The 20,152-nt window shown below is 38.2% G+C and overlaps 1 protein-coding gene across 1 annotated transcript in view; it reads left to right on the forward strand.

The window, feature by feature from the left end:
- Positions 1-20,152, forward strand: part of LOC138349864 (peripheral-type benzodiazepine receptor-associated protein 1-like) — a 94,419-nt gene that overhangs the window by 41,039 nt on the left and 33,228 nt on the right. The window contains exon 11 of the mRNA XM_069332429.1: positions 405-455. Within this exon, the coding sequence (XP_069188530.1) occupies positions 405-455 (51 nt within the window). The remainder of the gene's footprint in view (positions 1-404; positions 456-20,152) is intronic.

Consider the following 20,152-nt stretch of genomic DNA (forward strand, 5'->3'; position numbering starts at 1 on the left):
TAGCTTGAGTGTTGCCATCTTGCCATAGTGTGGTTAGATGACCCCACTAAGCTGAGGATTGCTACCTTGACATTGTGGGGCGAGAACCCCAGTGACCTGAGGGCTGTCATCTTGACACAATACCGTGATACAGCCTTAGGCCAAAGGGTTGCTCTACTGGCAAAGTGGAATGGGGGATGGTCCCTTTGCTTTTGTGAGGATTGCCACTTTGCTACAGTGGAGAAAATTTTCCCTAATGGCCTGTGGGGTGCTACTTTGCCATAGACTTTGCCATTGTGTGGAGAAGTTAGCTTGAATGAATATATTTTGACAACCCTTAATATCAATGTACTCACTGCCACACCAACTAATACCATATCTCTCTCCTCCTCTTCTTAATCTCAATACTGCTTTCATATCTTCAGACGAGCCGGAAGGCACGGACCAAGTACACGAGGAAACGATTCTAAGGAAAGGTTAGATAATTATTTTTGATATATTCATTTACAAATTCTTTCAGTCCACTTTAATATTGGTTTACCTCTTCTTTAATTTTTTATTTTTTTTAGTTTTCTCTTTTGATTCAAGCATGCATTAGCTCAGTGACTGAGGAGTTCATTCAGAACAACACCGCAAACAGTCTGTCAGATGTTTCATTTTAAATGGCATTATTAAAGTTTTATTCATGTTTTTTCGTGCTATTTTTATCTTTTTTTTCAGTGATGCTTATATTGTTTTTAAAATAATTTAGAGGAAAATAAAAATCAATTTGGGTTGAGGCAATTAATTTCGCTTCGAATTTAAGAGTCGAAGTGGAAACTTTTCAGCGATCAGTTCAGTGATTTATTCAATAATGCGGCATTTTCGCATACAGCTGTTACTGTTTCGAGAACTGCTGTTATTACTTCTACAATAACAACTACTACTACTACTATTAATACTGATGTTTCAAATGAAAATTTCATTTCAACGGTTGCTTCAACTGCAACTGACTTCATCTCTCCTACCAACCGTTCTATTACCACTGCTAATTCGGCCACTTGTTAGTTGAGCAACAGCTTCGTATTTTTTACATGGTTCAAGTTCAAATCCTTGCTGTTCTCGATTAAATAAAATATTTAATGACTACAATATTTATGATTCCGTTTACAAGAAGTGGATGAACGTGTAAATGAAATACTTATATTAAATTATGAAAAAGACTTTAAATTACATGAATCTAAGCACTAACGTGGAATTGACTGCCCGAAATCATTCTTAAATAGCTTGAATAAGTGCATATTTTATCTCGTCATTATATTAAAAGATTGTTATTTTCGTTTCAATGAAGAAAACGTTAAAAACTTCAACTATGGTGATCGAGCTTTGATAATTATTTTTAATTAGATCCTGAGATTGCAGAGACACGGGCTACAGTAGTGAAAATGTGCGCTGCTACGGTGCTGAAGAGAGTTTGAACGATTGTCCAGCAGAATTCATTAAGTTGCTTTGAGCCAAGGTTCTTTCCAACCGCTCATGGACCAACCCGTCCTCTTAAAAATAACGTCACTTTTCGGTCGTATGCGCACTATGGCCAAATTGGGATGTAATTTGAAATGAAATCGGCTCACAAAAGAGACGTACTGTTCCGTTTTCTGTATGAGTCGTCCGCCTTACTCGGCAAGCTTAGAAGAGGAAACTTTCCATTAACGTTTTTCATACCGTTTTGAAACTTTATGAGAATTTCCTGCCCACCTTACCTATGAGAGGACCCTTAACTTACTGTTGTTGAAAAAAATCCCAAATTTATTTTATTTTTTCTTTCATTTTCATATTACGTCCATATTCGGCTATACGGGCAAACGGCCAGAAGCGACGTTCTTTTTAAGGGGACAGGTTGGGTGATGTGGATTAATTATGTTACTACTACTACTACTGTCCAACCGCTCAGTATCGACCCTCTGAACTGCTATATAAATCTGTCACTCCAATGGCAAGCTAACCGGTTACCCTGAATTTGTTTCTCTTGTGTAAATAACTGCTGGTCCGTGGATTAATCATGTCTTGTCCCCAGGATTCAAGAACTAAGACGTATCACTGACTGTGCCCATGTTTCTCTGTTTTACGGCAAACTGTTGAATGTTCATGAAAGAGAAGCAACAATGCGTTCACTTACATTTTACGTTTATGTAGAAGCTGCAGGAATACGAGGGTCCGCAACCTGTGACTAGTTTCTTTGTGGATATTCTCTGTTGCAACTGTTCTGCACCGTTCTGGACTATTCAGTATATTTTTTGTGCACCGACTCACAAGGTCTATGCGATATATCAGATAAGAATATCAGGCGTACATGTTCACTTCTTCAAGGTTTTTATGATGACTTTTTAAGTTCTCATCGTATTTTTCCCCTCAAAGTATTTTTTTCGTTGCATTTGAAAATTTATGCGGTTATAACCATTGCATAATGAAGTAACTGTAATTGATGTGATTTCTACGTGCTGTCTACTGCTCCCACAGAGAGGATTAGTTAGGATATGCCGTGGACTGACTGCAGTACGATTTTCATAACTGCCATTGCTTTCAAGATGCTATTGCTTGATATCGTTGTAAGTTCCTTCAGAATTTTCTTGTAGGATATGGACTCCTAGCAATATCGTCATACTGAAAGTCAAACTACTCGGCGTTAGAAAAATGTCTACAGTGTTTTAAATATGAATACAAAAATTTATCAGTGATTCTAGCGTTGAGACTGACCAGATGCCATGCATGTGATATGACATAATTGACTTTTTCATTAACAGATACCCAAGTACAGCTCATTATTTATATATAACAGTGCATAAATAACGCGAACATAACGTCAGTTGACCTCACAGGAAGTGCAGCGATGTCACAGGCAAAGTTCTAATATAGATACTTTCAGTGTGCAGCTCAGCAGTGTCTTATATTACCGCTTTGGCATTAAAGTCATTATAATATGCGTAGCCATTCAGTTTTCTTTGTCATGCTGTTCTTGAGAAGTTGCGAATGTTATTGTGAATTTTGTTCCACCCATGACATTACTGAACTTAAAGTTGAGCAGTCATAGTCACGGCTTGATTCGAGTCTAAACAATGACGGGCTTAGTGCTGCATGTTTGGATCATGAGGATCGGAATTAGCAGAAAAGTAGGATCTTTTATAATCTCAAGTTATATAATGTTTTAGAGCTTGAACACAGGTTGTAGGATTATACTTGCTTGAATATTCGAGGTTGGCTCGTCTCGGCTGCGCTATGCTCACTTGGCTGACTTGTTGTCCTGGATTTTATTACCTCATTTTAGTTTTAGCGAAATATTTTATAAACGGCTGTTAATTTTTGTTTTGATATATTTTGCTTCAGTAAACGTTGTGATTATAAATTAGGTAACACATTAATCTTGGAGCAGCCGTCGTAGTTATTGTCCTCTATGATCAGCAGCAAAAGGTGTTTCATAATATAAGGTTTCTTTGTGCTAGTAGAGTCTTTTCATATGTGTTTTCATAATGTATTAAAATGCACATATTTTCCTACTAGAAGAGATTTAGTAACACCCCTGGCGTATGTCAGCACTGTGGAGAAATGTAAGGCAGACCACTGGAACATTATCTAACACAGTGCACAGTTACAAACCCATTAAGATTTCAACTTAGTTTCAACAGAGCAGAAGAAGTTGTTAAACATATATAGCAAAATCTTACTGAAGCAATCATACGAGTCATTAATACTCATATTCCGTCCAAGTAAAAGAGAAACTAGGAACACTTAGTGGGCCAGCCAGAGGCTTAGGGCCCGCGCAGGAATATCCCTGCAAAAAAAAAAAAATAAAAACACTGGCGTCTCCTCCCGAGCTCTGCCACACTGCTCGACCCAGCCACTGAGGAAGGGAAGAGAGTGGGTGTCTTGTATACACTGTGCTGTGTTCTCTCCTAATACAGTATATCATGTATTTTTTTCCTCCTGTACTAATCTACACTGCTAAATTGCTACAGAAAATATTTATGGAAGTTTTGCAATGCTCTTAATATCTAACATAGACTTGAAATGTGCTCTTGATATGCGTTCCTATTAATGATTTTGAGATGATAACTAATGTTTTTATTCTTCTCCTGAAAGGTGTAGTACATCTTTTTCTCGGCATTAGGAACAAACATTCTACTGATAGTTTATGTAGTAATCTGTCACACTTCTGTTTCTCTCAAATGTCTGTGTAAATATTTTCTCTTAATTTTCCAACATCTAACACCTGCAAAGCGCCACGGGATCAATGCAAAACTAGGTTCAATAGACCGATCGGGACCTATCGACTGACAAATGAAAAGACATACATTGACAGAAAGACACTATAAAGTTACACGGAAAACAATTAAATATTAAATGAAGCAGAATTAAACTTGTTTGCAAAGATATTCACAAAAACAAATATTCAAACGTTTATCGCCAAGTCTACCCCCAATCTCCATCTACTGAATTCTCATTGTTTGCATTTGGAATATGAACAAAATTAACATGTATTTTTTATTTTATATAAAAAATACTTCAGTATTTTTTGTAAATTATTCAGCATGCGAAATAGGTTAATTTACATTTTAAGTTGGGAAAGGTTACTCATCGATTAAATAAATTTTATTTCGCTCAGACATTGCCAATATAATTACTCTGCTTCCCCACATTCATTTCGTATAAAAACATCAGCCAAGTAGGAAGCAGGTGCAGTGTAGGAAAAGACTACTGAAAATATTACAAACATAACACCAGTTCATTCATTATATTTTACACACTGCACACAATCACGAACCACCAGCACCACAACACACCATCACGAACCACCAGCACCACCACAACACACCATCACGAACCACCAGCACCACCACTACACACCATCACGAACCACCAGCACCACCACTACACACCATCACGAACAACCAGCACCACCACAACACACCATCACGAACCACCATCACGAACCACCATCACGAACCACCAGCACCACCACAACACACCATCACGAACCACCAGCACCACCACTACACACCATCACGAACAACCAGCACCACCACAACACACCATCACGAACCACCAGCACCACCACTACACACCATCACGAACCACCAGCACCAACACCATACACCATCACGAACCACCAGCACCACCACCATACACCATCACGAACCACCAGCACCACCAGAACACACTATCACGAACCACCAGCACCACCAGAACACACTATCACGAACCACCAGCACCACCACAACACACCATCACGAACCACCAGTACCACCACAACACACCATCACGAACCACCAGCACCACCACTACATACCATCACAAACCACCAGCACCACCACAACACACCATCACGAACCACCATCACGAACCACCATCACGAACCACCAGCACCACCACTACACACCATCACCAACCACCAGCACCACCACTACATACCATCACGAACTACCAGCACCACCACTACATACCATCACGAACCACCAGCACCACCACAACACACCATCACGAACCACCAGCACCACCACTACATACCATCACGAACCACCAGCACCACCACTACATACCATCACGAACCACCAGCACCACCACTACATACCATCACGAACCAACAGCACCACCACTACATACCATCACGAACCACCAGCACCACCACTATACACCATCACGAACCACCAGCACCACCACTACATACCATCACGAACCACCAGCACCACCACTACATACCATCACGAACCAACAGCACCATCACAACACACCATCACGAACCACCATCACGAACCACCATCACGAACCACCATCACGAACCACCAGCACCACCACCACACACCATCACGAGCTTCCAGCACCACCACCACCACACACCATCACGAACTACCAGCACCACCACTGCACACCACACTAATAATCAACACCACAACGCACCAACACGCATCCACAAGATCATCACCACCGCCCTATAAGACTAGGTGTAGCCTCAGACAATACACATCGTCAGTTATGAACGAAATATTTACTCCATTTTTAACCGCTACTCATTATCCATGGCTCCCACCACATCTCATGAACTGTTCACTCTCATTTCCTACGACAGTTCTCACAATCACTCGCTATTACTGCTCATCTTCTCAGACATCTTTTTTTATTTTGCCATCAAATTCTTCCGAATAAACTCACTTCAACAATCTATCACTATCCATTTGTTAAATATGATCAACTAATGTTGATCACGTTCAACATTACTATGTTTAGTCTTACTAATGTCGTCTCAGTACAGTCTGGAGATTTACACATTTCAAAACTACATCTTTCTGCGACATTTTAATAACCTAATTAGATTTGGCGATTTCAAGTATTAAATTTTGGTATTTTTTTATATAATCATGCCACAAGAGTGCCTGGCATCCATACATAGAGCTAGGTTATAACTCTTCTTAGAACAGACCTCCGTCTGTATCTCTTATCATCTTGTTCTTCCTTATCAGGGCTTTCATTGTTTGAAATTTATTACTTCTGACTCTCTCTTCTCTCATATTTGAACAAATTGCTCTTGTGTTAGTAAAAGTCCTAAGTATTTAATATGGATTAACCACTTCACATTTGCTAATAATTCCCTGTAAAATTTAACATTCAGATTAAGCCCACAGTTTATATACTCAATATGAAAAATATATCAACAAATAATCAAGCTGCTGGCAATAATATTGACCGGTTTCTGATTTCGTCTCTCGCATCGTGTATTGTTAATATCGTAAAGGAACTTCTGTGCAAAGTTTCAGACTTTTTTAGCAGCATTCGAAACTTTTGCCACCTATTGTCACTACTAAATGATAAACTAATTTACAGACAATTTTAGTAAAATAGGCTAAAAATGTTGTGCTTTCAGACTCGATGATGGAGTTCATCGGGAATTATATATCCAGCAAAGTAACACAGGCTGCCCATGCTGTTGGTATCACCAGGCAGGCCACACAGACTGGTCATGATGTTGGTATCACCAGGCAGGCCACACAGACTGGTCATGATGTTGGTATCACCAGGCAGGCCACACAGACTGGTCATGATGTTGGTATCACCAGGCAGGCCACACAGGCTGGTCATGATGTTGGTATCACCAGGCAGGCCTCACAGACTGGTCATGATGTTGGTATCACCAGGCAGGCCACACAGACTGGTCATGATGTTGGTATCACCAGGCAGGCCACACAGGCTGGTCATGATGTTGGTATCACCAGGCAGGCCTCACAGACTGGTCATGATGTTGGTATCACCAGGCAGGCCACACAGGCTGCCCATGCTGTTGGTATCACCAGGCAGGCCTCACAGACTGGTCATGATGTTGGTATCACCAGGCAGGCCACACAGACTGGTCATGATGTTGGTATCACCAGGCAGGCCACACAGACTGGTCATGATGTTGGTATCACCAGGCAGGCCACACAGACTGGTCATGATGTTGGTATCACCAGGCAGGCCACACAGGCTGGTCATGATGTTGGTATCACCAGGCAGGCCTCACAGACTGGTCATGATGTTGGTATCACCAGGCAGGCCACACAGACTGGTCATGATGTTGGTATCACCAGGCAGGCCTCACAGACTGGTCATGATGTTGGTATCACCAGGCAGGCCTCACAGACTGGTCATGATGTTGGTATCACCAGGCAGGCCACACAGGCTGGTCATGATGTTGGTATCACCAGGCAGGCTACGTGCGAGTACCAGTCCCTGCATCAAAGCATACATGATGACAAAGTGTCCAGCGAAGTATCTGAACATACACAAACGTCTGACCAGGCTGTTGAGGCCAACGAGGTCACAGATGAGATCGAGAAGGTCATTCATGAGGTCAAAGCGACTCGTTCCAAAAAATCACGTAAAATGAAAGTTGTCAGAACAAAGATACTCAGCCCGAGAAGTGATCGTAATCATTTGCTCAACAGTGACGGTACTGAGGTCTGTGAGTCGAACGAGAATCCTAATGACATCACTGGACAGAGTATTCAAGCCAACAGTGTCAGTACAGAAAATAATCTGAAAAGCAGAAAACAAGAATCTGGAAAACATGCTAAGCTTAGTATAACAACTAGTAATTCCTGTAAAGAGGACATTGAAATCAAACCAGAACGCCATGTCGACAAAGAAGCTAGCAATGATAGCAGGGAGATGGATGGTATGAACGAGACAGAAAGCCCTAACAAAATAAATCGAGGGAGCAAGAAGATGACCAAAGATGCCAAGAAGGAAGCTCGTGGCTTCTGCAGAAAGACCGCCGACTCCACAGAGGAAGCAGCCAGCCAAAGTATGTCGGTGAAAGACGAAACGTCTAGCATGTCTTCAAAAACCCATGACACTAATGAGAGCACTGAGGCTGCAACTAACAAAAAGAAAGGTTAGATCTCATTCAAGGAGTGGACTTCTTTGGTACCCTTGCCTAACAAATTTGTCCTAGATTGGAACCCTTGGCTTTCAAAGTGATCCCAGTTCTGTCAGCTATACAGTCGCTTTGGGGCACCTTTACTTATCGAAATACTTCTTTATTAATTTTATTGACAAATTTTCTTACATTTGCGCCTATATCGTAAGATGTTTTACAGCTATAAGGCGCTAAATCCCTTAGGACCCTTTTGGGAATATCCGGAAAGTCGGTCTGCTGCGAAAATATAACTGCTTTTATATTGTTGCAAGAAATATGTAATTTACAGAGTTCGATGGTAGATCTGGCCAAGAATATTCGTCCCTAACTAGTTCCTCCTACCTCCTTCTCAGTCTATGTTCTTTACTAAGGCATCACTAATTTTTCTAGCCATTATAATTTGCTTTATATAGCGCAGCTCCAAATATTTAGTTCTGGCTGCTTTCCTCATAGTAGCAGTCTTTTTGTTTTCCTAATGAATGCCCGTTTATGCTTTTGCTCGCAATGCAATATCCGCTGCGAACATTTTTGAGATAAACATCATATGAGAGCAAGAACAAATGAAGTTCTATTTTCACATGGTGTTTTCTCAGCTTAATAGTTGTTCTTCCTTTCAGGATGTCCATTTTCGTACCTTCTCCATGCGAGGCCTTAATCCTTCATTTATTTTCATTTTTTCTGTTTCTTATGATTTTTTGCATTACTATATCAAATATTTTCTTTCCAGCATTCAGTGATGCTATGGTCTGCGCTTAAGAGCGCTCTCTTCCCAACGATCGTTTACCTCGCTTCCAAGGGTTTCTCCTCTCAGCCTCGTCCTCAATTTACTGGCCACTATAACTTTGAGTGCATGTTGTCTATTCCTGATCAGTTTTAAGTGAAGTTTGTCTTTAACTTTTTCTCCGACCACTTGGGCTGGACAATAGAGCCACTGTCTCGCTTCATGCAGGACGCCGTTCAATCCCCCCGACCGTCCAAATGGTTGAACATCATTCCTTCCCCCCCGTCCCATCTCAAACCCTTATCCAGATCCCTTCCCAGTGCTATATTGTCGTAATGGCTTGGCGCTTTCCCCTGATCGTTCCCTTTCTTTTTTTCGAGTAAATTGTCATCCCTTTCAGATCTTTCTCTTTTACTTCAAGTGAATCGGTGTGTCTTCCATATAAGCTATTCCTTCTTCAGCATTTAACAAATGTTTCACTGATATCGTATGTTGTGTTGTGTTTACGGCCTATGAACCGCTTGAAAGGCCTTGAGTGTCTCGCTTTTCTGTTTAGAAGTTCTAGTCTGGTTTTCTTCAAGCTTACAGCTTTGTTGCGAGAGGCAGTCTTGGCTTATCCAAGACTATCTCTTTCTCACTCTCTCGATAGTGTTATATTCCCTGTGTATTATATGTTTCCTGTCTCAACATCACATACATGATTCACACGGCTTTCTCTTTTCCTACCCTTCTCTTATCCTACTCTTAACTTCCTCTTTCCCTTCCCTTCCACTTTCCATTCTTAGAACAGTGTATATATAAATTTCGGGTTTTCTCCATCATGGATTATTTATATGTCATTCTCAGAATTCAACTTTTCCTCCTGCGCTTTTTTTTATTTGATTTGTGGTTTGCAACTAAAGCTTTTTACTCTGCTTTCTCTGTTTTAATATTTTTATTGTTATAGTTAGCAGAAAAAATTAATTATCATTCCAGTATTATATAATGTAAAATTTTGTGGTATTGCCTTTTCCTGGCTAGCTTTTTTAATGTGAAGTCTTACAAAGTGTTTCTTAATTTTAATTTTTATAGTGAACTTCTCTTTCCTTACTAATTCCATAGTAGTTATTGCCATTTCACTTCCTTCAAATTAGTTTTCCAGGCCTGGGACCTTTTTGATGAGTTACTTCATTCCTGCTTTTTAACATTTTAATTCAAATTAAATTTTTCTAAATTATTTACATTAATGCTCCCTACGTATAGTCTATACATACATATCACATCTGTTTTCGACTCAACGTCCATAACTGACTACGATTTGATTATCTGTTCCATGATAAACTTGCTTTAAAACTCTCCCTTCATTGTGTCATATTGGTTACTCGTCAACTACTTCACATTCATTCTAGTTTTGCTTAGGCTTTCGTGGCACCTTATTGAAGCCACTGTTCTGACCAGCCCCTACCTAGCAAATGGGAGCCACAACATTGACCCACCCCCATCTAGTAGATGGGAACTACAGTATTGACCTAACCCCACCTAGTAAGGGAAGCTACAGTATTGACCTACCCCTACCTAGTAGATGGGAGCCACAGTATTGATCGAATCCTACCTAGATGATGGGAACATCATTCTTGATCCTTCTCCAAGTCGATTGGAACCAATCTTGACCAGCCTTCCACCTAATTGATGGAAATAAATCTTGATCCATCCCCACTAGTAGTTGGGGATCAATCTTGATCCGCCCTCACCTAGTAGATGGGAGCCATATGCTTGACCCGCTCCCACATAGTAGACGAGATCCACAGTCTTGACGTGCTCCTTAATGGGATCACTGTGGTTGTTACCGTTAATTGTTCTATTATGACTTAGCATGCTTCATACATCCTTATGGCGGCTCTGTGTTATTTGTCCAAACAATGACGAATGACCTTCTCGTTTCAGAACCTTCGAAGGGGATTTTTAGTAATTTCATGAGTGCCACAAAGGCGTCACTTAGTAGAGCCACGAGCTTGATGATGGATGGCACTGCTAAAGCCCCCTCGGATGCACCAACGGCTTGGGACAAGGACAACACCGAGGTGGAGTCTCACTTATCGCCTCCAAGTGCTGTATAATTTATATATATATATATATATATATATATATATATATATATATATATATATATATATATATATATATATATATATATATATATATACATATATATATATGCTAGACGTAGAAGCAAGTGACACATTATCGCTAGTTGCAGTAAAAGGCTGGCAAGCTACTTTTTTAGACATCTTTAGCGAAACTAGTGCCAAATTTACTGTAATTTTGGCTATGATCTTACTTCTTTTCATTTTTTCTTAACTAGGGCTTGCATTTATTTTGTTGAGTTTGTAATTAAATGATACATTGTAAAAATTATTTTATTAAGCAATATTTTTTCAAATACATAGAATTCAGAAAGTTATCGAGAGTCTTTTGGCTCTTTTTTCTGCTTGCATTAGATATTAGGGCATGCAACGAAGAGGTTCAGGATCTGGAGCCCCTCTTAAGTTGACTTAGTTGCTTGGATAATATCTCCAGGGACATGGTTGGACAACTCTCGATTATATATAACAAAATACTTCGCAGCACCGGAAATATACGACAGTTGAATGGTTGGAAAACATGAATATGATGTTAAGAAAGAACGGCAGATGTCTTTTAATGTATTGGGTAGAATGCAGGATAGAAAGACATGACTGGATTGCAGTATTTGACAGAAGACATGAGTGGTTTTTGTGAGTAGGACAGAGAAAGTGACTGTTTATGGTGAATAATCATATGTGACAGACAGCGACCTAGCTGACATCACTGGAAGACATACAATTATAGATTGAACATTTGGGTTTATGACAGGTACACAGGGCATTCTTCAGAACGCGTATATCTAATGTGCACGTGTAGCACCGTTCCTCAGGGGAACCCTGGGTTCTTTTGTACATGTTCCTCGACTATGACTGGCGCGCAATGGCTTCAATATTCAATAGCATCTTTTATAGAAATTATGAATGAAAATTTAGGAGAATGTGTATACCTGTTTAATCACACACACACTACCTTTTATCCCTTCCCAGTCTTTTTCTGGTATCTCTCTTTCTCACTCTTCTCAACTCTCTAACTCTTTTCTTTCTTGCCTTCTAACTTCTCTTTTTCAGTCCCCTCTCTAATTCCCATTTTTTAACTCTCCAATTCTTTATTCTTTTATTGTCTCTCTCTTCCCTCTCTTATTTTAATTTCCTAGTTCTCTGCCTATTTCGTCTTTATGTTTTTCTATCTCTTGTGTTTCTGGTTTTCTCCCTCAAATAATTTTGTTTTCTGCCTTTTATCTCTGCTTTTCCATCTCTAACTTTATCTGTCTCTTCCCATCCCGTTTCTAATCATTTTCTTTTCTACTTATGCGTAGTAACAGTCCAATATATCGAATCGCACCTGAAAGTTCAGGTTGAAGTAGAATCGGCTAATTTATTTCCTTCTTCAGCAGACAATTACTTATGTCTGTCGTAGAGAACTCTGCGAAGGAGAATGTTTTCTTTCCACGTGCAGCTGAGGAGCTTCGCTTGATTACGAATTTTGTACAGAAATCAAATATAACTTCTCGGAAGGATGATTCCCAGCTGAAGCTGATATTAAAAATATATATGTTCATGTGGATTTTGCACGTTGTTTCCTTAGCGTTTATGAATATCCATAACTGCTAAGGTATTCTTATCTCCTCTGCTATTATTAACTTATCATAAAAAAACGTGTGTTTAAGACAGCTAGGGGCATAAAGGGAAGCAAGTCTTTAATTCCACGTTCTGGCGAAAACTTTGACATACAAGAGGCTTAGTAGTATATATTGATTAAGAAAAATGTATGCTCATGAAGAATACAATGATGTTTATTCCTGCAGAATAATAAAAACCAAAGAAGAGCAATGATTACTCAGGAAGAATAAAATCAACAATGAATAAGTGTGAATATTCTTGAAATTTGTTGAATATTCTTGAAAAATAGTGAATATTCTTGTGAATACACAAGAATAATATTGAATACTCAAGAATAATAATGTAGGCGGATGAAGAAGATAATATATTTCTGGTTAATCGGTTTTCCAAATGAAAATAAAGAATATGCATAAAGAATAGTCCATATTTTGCAGGTTAACACACAATACAGTAATAAACAATTACACAACATACTCTCATAAAGGTAATTAACATTTTATGATATTTGGGTCAACCCAGGGATACTTCCGTCTTGATAATGGTCCTGGGCAGTTCTATGAAATCTTATGTTTTGCAACTATGATAATACAACAGATTCATTAATTATTGATTTGGATTTAGCAGTAAAATATTGGAGGATTCATGTGTCAGGGTATGGTTTTGCGACGGAGGCAGGTTTGATGTATTTATATTTAACTATTGCATTCTCTAACAGTTTGATAGTTAAAATCAATTTAACATGTTTTAATATTCTACACAGATTTGATCATAGATCATTTGCCATTTGGTATCGAATAGCAGTATGTGGTTACGTTTTTTCAAATTATACTCATAATAATAATAATAATAATAATAATAATAATAATAATAATAATAATAATAATAATAATAATAATAATAATAATAATAATGTATTAATTTGTGTTAGGGTTCCAGTTAGCATAGTGTTTGCAAATATTAAATACAGATTATTTAAATATATTTTGAACATGAGCAATTTAAGTAAACTGATCTACATTTTGATAACAAATAATTTTATTTTTATCTGTTTAAATATCCTGTGAAGCCAGGCAATCAAATCTAATTAACTGACAAATTTATTTATTTCCTAAGTGCCTAACTCGGCGATGAATACTTGTCAACTGCCGGAGTTTCTCTAGTGAACAGGTCAGGTGTTAACACACTCAATGGCGCACTACGACACCCCACTGATAATGTAGTCAACCCACTGGGTAAAAATGTTTCTTAGTGTATTTGAGCAATTTGAGTACATGTTCTGACCTCATTTTGGTTTGTACCTGAAATTCCTTGGGCGAATGTTAAGAGGTTTCAATGTTTACATCTGTATCAGGAACTTAATTATCTCCACTAAACCAATTGTTGCTCTAAATCCACAAGGCATGACCTTTTATTTGGCACTGGAACGTTTCTCTAATGTGAAGTAGTTAAGTCATATATGCTATTCAGCTACTTAAAAAAAAAAGAGATCCTTGTGACATTTAGAGTATGTAGTGGCACTTGTAACACGCTCTTAAAGTGCTTAGACTCGGCAGTCCTTCCGTCAGTCACATCAATTTACTGTATGTAGCACGCAAGTATTGATAAGACTGTAGCGTAGTCTTCATCAACCGAATTTATTGAGCACTATCTGTCGCTGCTATTGTTTCAGTTAAAAATTTGTGTGGCTTTTATTGTTCATAGGTGAATGATGCCATAGTCAATGTTAGTTACCATTTATTGTACTCGCTATTGCTGATCAGTTGTCAATATCAGGGGTCACGTTTTTTCGAATAAGGTTAACTGAAAATTAAATATTAATATAAACTCATGGTTATATTATCATCTCTCGTTAAGCATACAGATGTGGTTTGTACATCACTTACAGGTATTCACGAGATAAATATTCTAAAAACGCGTCCACGAACAGGCATCTGAAATTTCTACATATTTAGGAATTCACGAAGGAGAGCGCAGAGGCCATTAAAAAGCTTCAGTAATTAGTGCGCAGTACCTGTAAATTTTAGTTTAAGGGGCGCGGTCACTTTCCAGGCTCAGTCAGGACAAAATTTGTTTACGAGGAGCTGTGAATCAGCCGGCTAGGACGATGGTGGGGAGGATACAATATAGCTAAATGAGTTTTTGATGCGTCTCAGTGCCGTGATTTAACCACGTTTAAAATACCCATGATTTTTGTCAATAAACATTCCTGCCATATACACTAAAGCAATATCGTTTAAACAATGTACTTATTGGAACTTAAATACGATATTAATAGGAATACACATTTTTGTTATAACTAATATTATTTTTTTATTTGATAGATATTTTTACATAAGCGCATGGTCTATGCTTATTTAGATTTTACGTTCACATTAAGAATTTTTATATAAGACACTCACACTCAGCAAATGTTAAGAATCTTGGCAACACTTTAATATTCCTTATTAATATTCCTTAAAATTTTCTAATTAAGTTCTGGGGTTTAAAACTCTTCATAAAACTTCTGATTTATATATTTTATATATCACAGCTCTTTTAATGGATAGATTTTACCTGCATGATTAATCTATGACTCTGGGTCGATTAATCTCGTGATGTTTATTACTTAAAATTAATACATGAAATTCAAATTTAAATCGTGTTTTTCTGTATAAATCAGATTTCTAGTTTATCCGAATATTAAGCCATATATATATATATATATATATATATATATATATATATATATATATATATATACATATATATATATATATATATATATATATATATATATATATATATATATATATATGTTTAATTATTTTCTCGGAATGTCATCCAGAATTTCAGCGTTCATGTAGTACTATATTTACTAAAAATAACAAATTATAGTATGTATGACTTAAAGCAATGAGAGTAACATATGTATCTAGACATAATTTTAAGGCTTCAATTAAGAATTTAATGTCTATCGTTGGTAATCATAAATGCATTAATCCTCTCAATGATTTCTTTAATTTTGTTATAATATGATTTACAGTTGTTTTATTAGTATATTAAGAGGTTGCCTAAAAGTGCAAACTTAGACGATTTTTAGCGATCTTTCATACTCTTACATCTCTTATATGGGCATCGGAAGTCCGTAAAGGTAATATCGTCGTTATCTGGATACTTAAGTTGAATTTGAAATGCTCACGATAAGAGTTTGTGTTTGATTATTGGGATTATTAGTTAAAATTTTTCTCAATCGAAACGCAAGTGGCAACTTCTTGGATATTAGTAATACAACTAGTGTGTGTGTGTGTGTGTGTGTGTGTGTGTGTGTGTGTGTGTGTGTGTGTGTGTGTGTGTGTGTGTGTGTGTGTGTGTGTGTGTGTGTGTGTGTGTGTGTGTTTGTATGTGTGTTTGTGTGTGTGTGTGTGTGTGTGTGTGTGAATGTGTGTGTGTGTGTGTGTGTACTCACCTATTTGTCACCTATTTGTGCTTGCGGGGGTTGAGCTTTGGCTCTTTGGTCCCGCCTCTCAACTGTCAATCAACTGGTGTACAGATTCCTGAGCCTACTGGGCTCTATCATATCTACATTTAAAACTGTGTATGGAGTCAGCTTCCACCACCTCACTGCCTAATGCATTCCATCCGTTAACTACCCTGACACTGAAAAAGTTCCTTCTAACGTCTCTGTGGCTCATGTGAGTACTCAGTTTCCACCTGTGTCCCCTTGTTCGCGTCCCACCAGTGTTGAATAGTTTATCCTTGTTTACCCGGTCGATTCCTCTGAGGATTTTGTAGGTTGTGATCATGTCTCCCCTTACTCTTCTGTCTTCCAGTGTCGTAAGGTGCATTTCCCGCAGCCTTTCCTCGTAACTCATGCCTCTTAGTTCTGGGACTAGTCTAGTGGCATACCTTTGGACTTTTTCCAGCTTCGTCTTGTGCTTGACAAGGTACGGGCTCCATGCTGGGGCCGCATACTCCAGGATTGGTCTTACATATGTGGTGTACAAGATTCTGAATGATTCCTTACACAGGTTCCTGAACGCTGTTCTGATGTTAGCCAGCCTCGCATATGCCGCAGACGTTATTCTTTTTATGTGGGCTTCAGGAGACAGGTTTGGTGTGATATCAACTCCTAGATCTTTCTCTCTGTTCGTTTCATTAAGTACTTCATCTCCTATTCTGTAGCCTGTGTTTGGCCTCCTATTTCCACCACCTAGTTTCATTACTTTGCATTTACTCGGGTTGAACTTCAACAGCCATTTGTTGGACCATTCTCTCAGTCTGTCTAGGTCATCTTGTAGCCTCCTACTATCGTCCTCAGTTTCAATCCTCCTCATAATTTTTGCATCATCGGCAAACATTGAGAGAAACGATTCTATACCCTCTGGAAGATCATTTACATATATCAGAAACAGTATAGGTCCAAGGACTGACCCCTGCGGTACTCCACTCGTAACGTCTCGCCAATCTGAGACCTCACCCCTCACACTGACTCGTTGTCTCCTGTTACTTAGGTATTCCTGTATCCAACGGAGTACCTTCCCTTTCACTCCAGCCTGCATCTCCAGTTTTTTCACTAGCCTCTTGTGTGGCACTGTGTCAAAGGCTTTCTGACAATCCAAAAATATGCAGTCTGCCCACCCTTCTCTTTCTTGCCTTATTTTTGTTGCCTGGTCGTAGAATTCAAGTAACCCTGTGAGGCAGGACCTGCCATCCCTGAATCCATGTTGATGCTGTGTTACAAAGTTCTTTCGCTCCAGATGTTCCACTAGCTTTCTTCGCACAATCTTCTCCATCAACTTGCATGGTATGCAGGTTAGGGACACTGGTCTGTAATTCAGTGCCTCCTGCCTATCCCCTTTCTTGTATATCGGGACTACGTTAGCTGCTTTCCAAATTTCTGGCAGTTCCCCTGTTGCCAGTGATTTGTTATACACCATGGAGAGCGGGAGGCACAGTTCTTCTGCTCCTTCCTTTAGTATCCAAGGGGAGATTCCATCTGGACCTATAGCCTTTGTCACATCCAATTCTAGTAAACACTTCCTTACTTCCCCGCTGGTAATCTCTTATCTCTGGGATTTCTCCTTGCTCCAAGGTGAAGACCTCTTGGAATTTCTTATTCAGTTCCTCACACACTTTCCTGTATCCGTTGGATCCGTTGTACTCCGTTGTGTGTGTGTGTGTGTGTGTGTGTGTGTGTGTGTGTGTGTGTGTGTGTGTGTGTGTGTGTGTGTGTGTGTGTGTGTGTGTGTGTGTGTGTGTGTGTGAGTAAGCTTGACCTGGTCCGAGGATGGTGTGAGCTTAGCTACTTTTCTGGCAAATTTTCCTTTACATATTTTATTGGCGTTAGATAATTATATATTCGTTTTTCTAGTTGTTATTATATATATATATATATATATATATATATATATATATATATATATATATATATATATATATATATATATATATATATATATATATATATATATAAATAATCTATATATATATATATATAATCTATATAGATATATATATATATATATATATATATATATATATATATATATATATATATATATATATATATATATATATATATATATATATATATATATATTGATTCTCCCGACTAGGAGTTATTTTGCAATCCGGTTTTGCCAATATTTTCTCCAGTCAACCCTCGCTCTTTTCCCCTCTCTCCTAAACCATATTTTTCCCCTAGTCCATTTATTCCTCATCGAAATCCTTTTCCATTCCCTTTCCTATTTCTCAAACATTTCTCCTCATGTCAGTTTTTAGTCAATCTCATGAATTTTATATGTATTTTTATAACGTGTTTGTTTTGTACAACAGATATGCAGGATATATGCCAATATTCAGTTCTGAAGTAATGTGTGTGTGTGTGTGTGTGTGTGTGTGTGTGTGTGTGTGTGTGTGTGTGTGTGTGTGTGTGTGTGTGTGTGTGTGTTTTTGTGTGTGAGTGTGTGTGTGTGCGCGTGTATGCTTTTGTATTTTTGTGTGTGTGCTACCAAATATGTACTACTGTTTTACAAGATTCACGTATAAAAGGGATAGATTTATCATAAAAACTGTATTAAAACCCGTATATATATATATATATATATATATATTTATATATATATATATATATATATATATATATATATATATATATATATATATATATATATGGCTACTAGGTACGACATATATATATAAATATATACAATTTTTCACAGAGTTTTGTAATTACATTTGTTTCATACTTTTATGTTTTATTGGGTCTTTATCGAGAGAATGAAGCTCACCGAATATTTTTCTATCACGATTTCAAATTTGAGTTCTCATTTGGCTCATTTGTTTATATTACTGGTTTCAATTCCATTATTGTTTCTTACCCCCCAAAAAATTACATTTCGCTATGTCATTTGAATTGTCATCCTTGAAGTCAGAAATATGACTTATTCTTCATTTCTTACTCTAATCTACAGTCCCAGTCTTAGCCTAGTCATCAATCATTCATACTCCAGTTATCACATTATTCCAAACTTCAGATTATCAATGATTCCTCATTTTCCTCTTTGTATTATCGCCAGCCTCGTTATATTTGTTACTCCTAAAAATTAGCTTAGTGACAAATAACACTAATTTGTATATAATCCCAGTCTTGTCGCAGTCCCAATCTTCATAGAAAACCATACGACGCAAACACCAGAGATAGACTTACAAATGTTCTCTTCTGAAGTTATCCTTTTTGTACACATTCTGGATTGTAAACATTGGATTATGATTATTACAAGGCTTTTCAAGTGATTTTTTTTACTTAAAAATTATGTACGTGAATGCTCAAAACAAAAATAAATACACACACCCACACACGCACGCGCACACACACACACACACACACACACACACACACACACACACACACACACACACACACACACACACACACACACACACACACACACACACACACACACGCACACACACGCACACACACACACACATACACACACATACACACACACACACTGGACAAGTAATCCTGTGGCCGGTGTTCGATTCCCTGCGCCGGCGAGAAACAATGGGCAGAGTTTCTTTCATCCTGATGCCCCTGTTACCTAGCAGTAAATAGATACCTGGGAGTTAAACAGCTGTTACGGGTTGCTTCCTCTGTGAACTTACCTAGTTGTGCTTGTAGGGGTTTAGCTCTGGCTCTTTGGTCCATTTGTATGTGTGTGTGTACTCACTTAATTGTACTCACCTAATTGTGGTTCCTGGGGAGTTGAGCTCTGGCTCTTTGGTCCCGACTCTCAACTGTCAATCAACTAATGTACAGGTTCTTGA

This window comes from Procambarus clarkii, chromosome 27 (genome assembly GCF_040958095.1).
Source record: "Procambarus clarkii isolate CNS0578487 chromosome 27, FALCON_Pclarkii_2.0, whole genome shotgun sequence".
Classification (NCBI taxonomy): domain Eukaryota; kingdom Metazoa; phylum Arthropoda; class Malacostraca; order Decapoda; family Cambaridae; genus Procambarus; species Procambarus clarkii.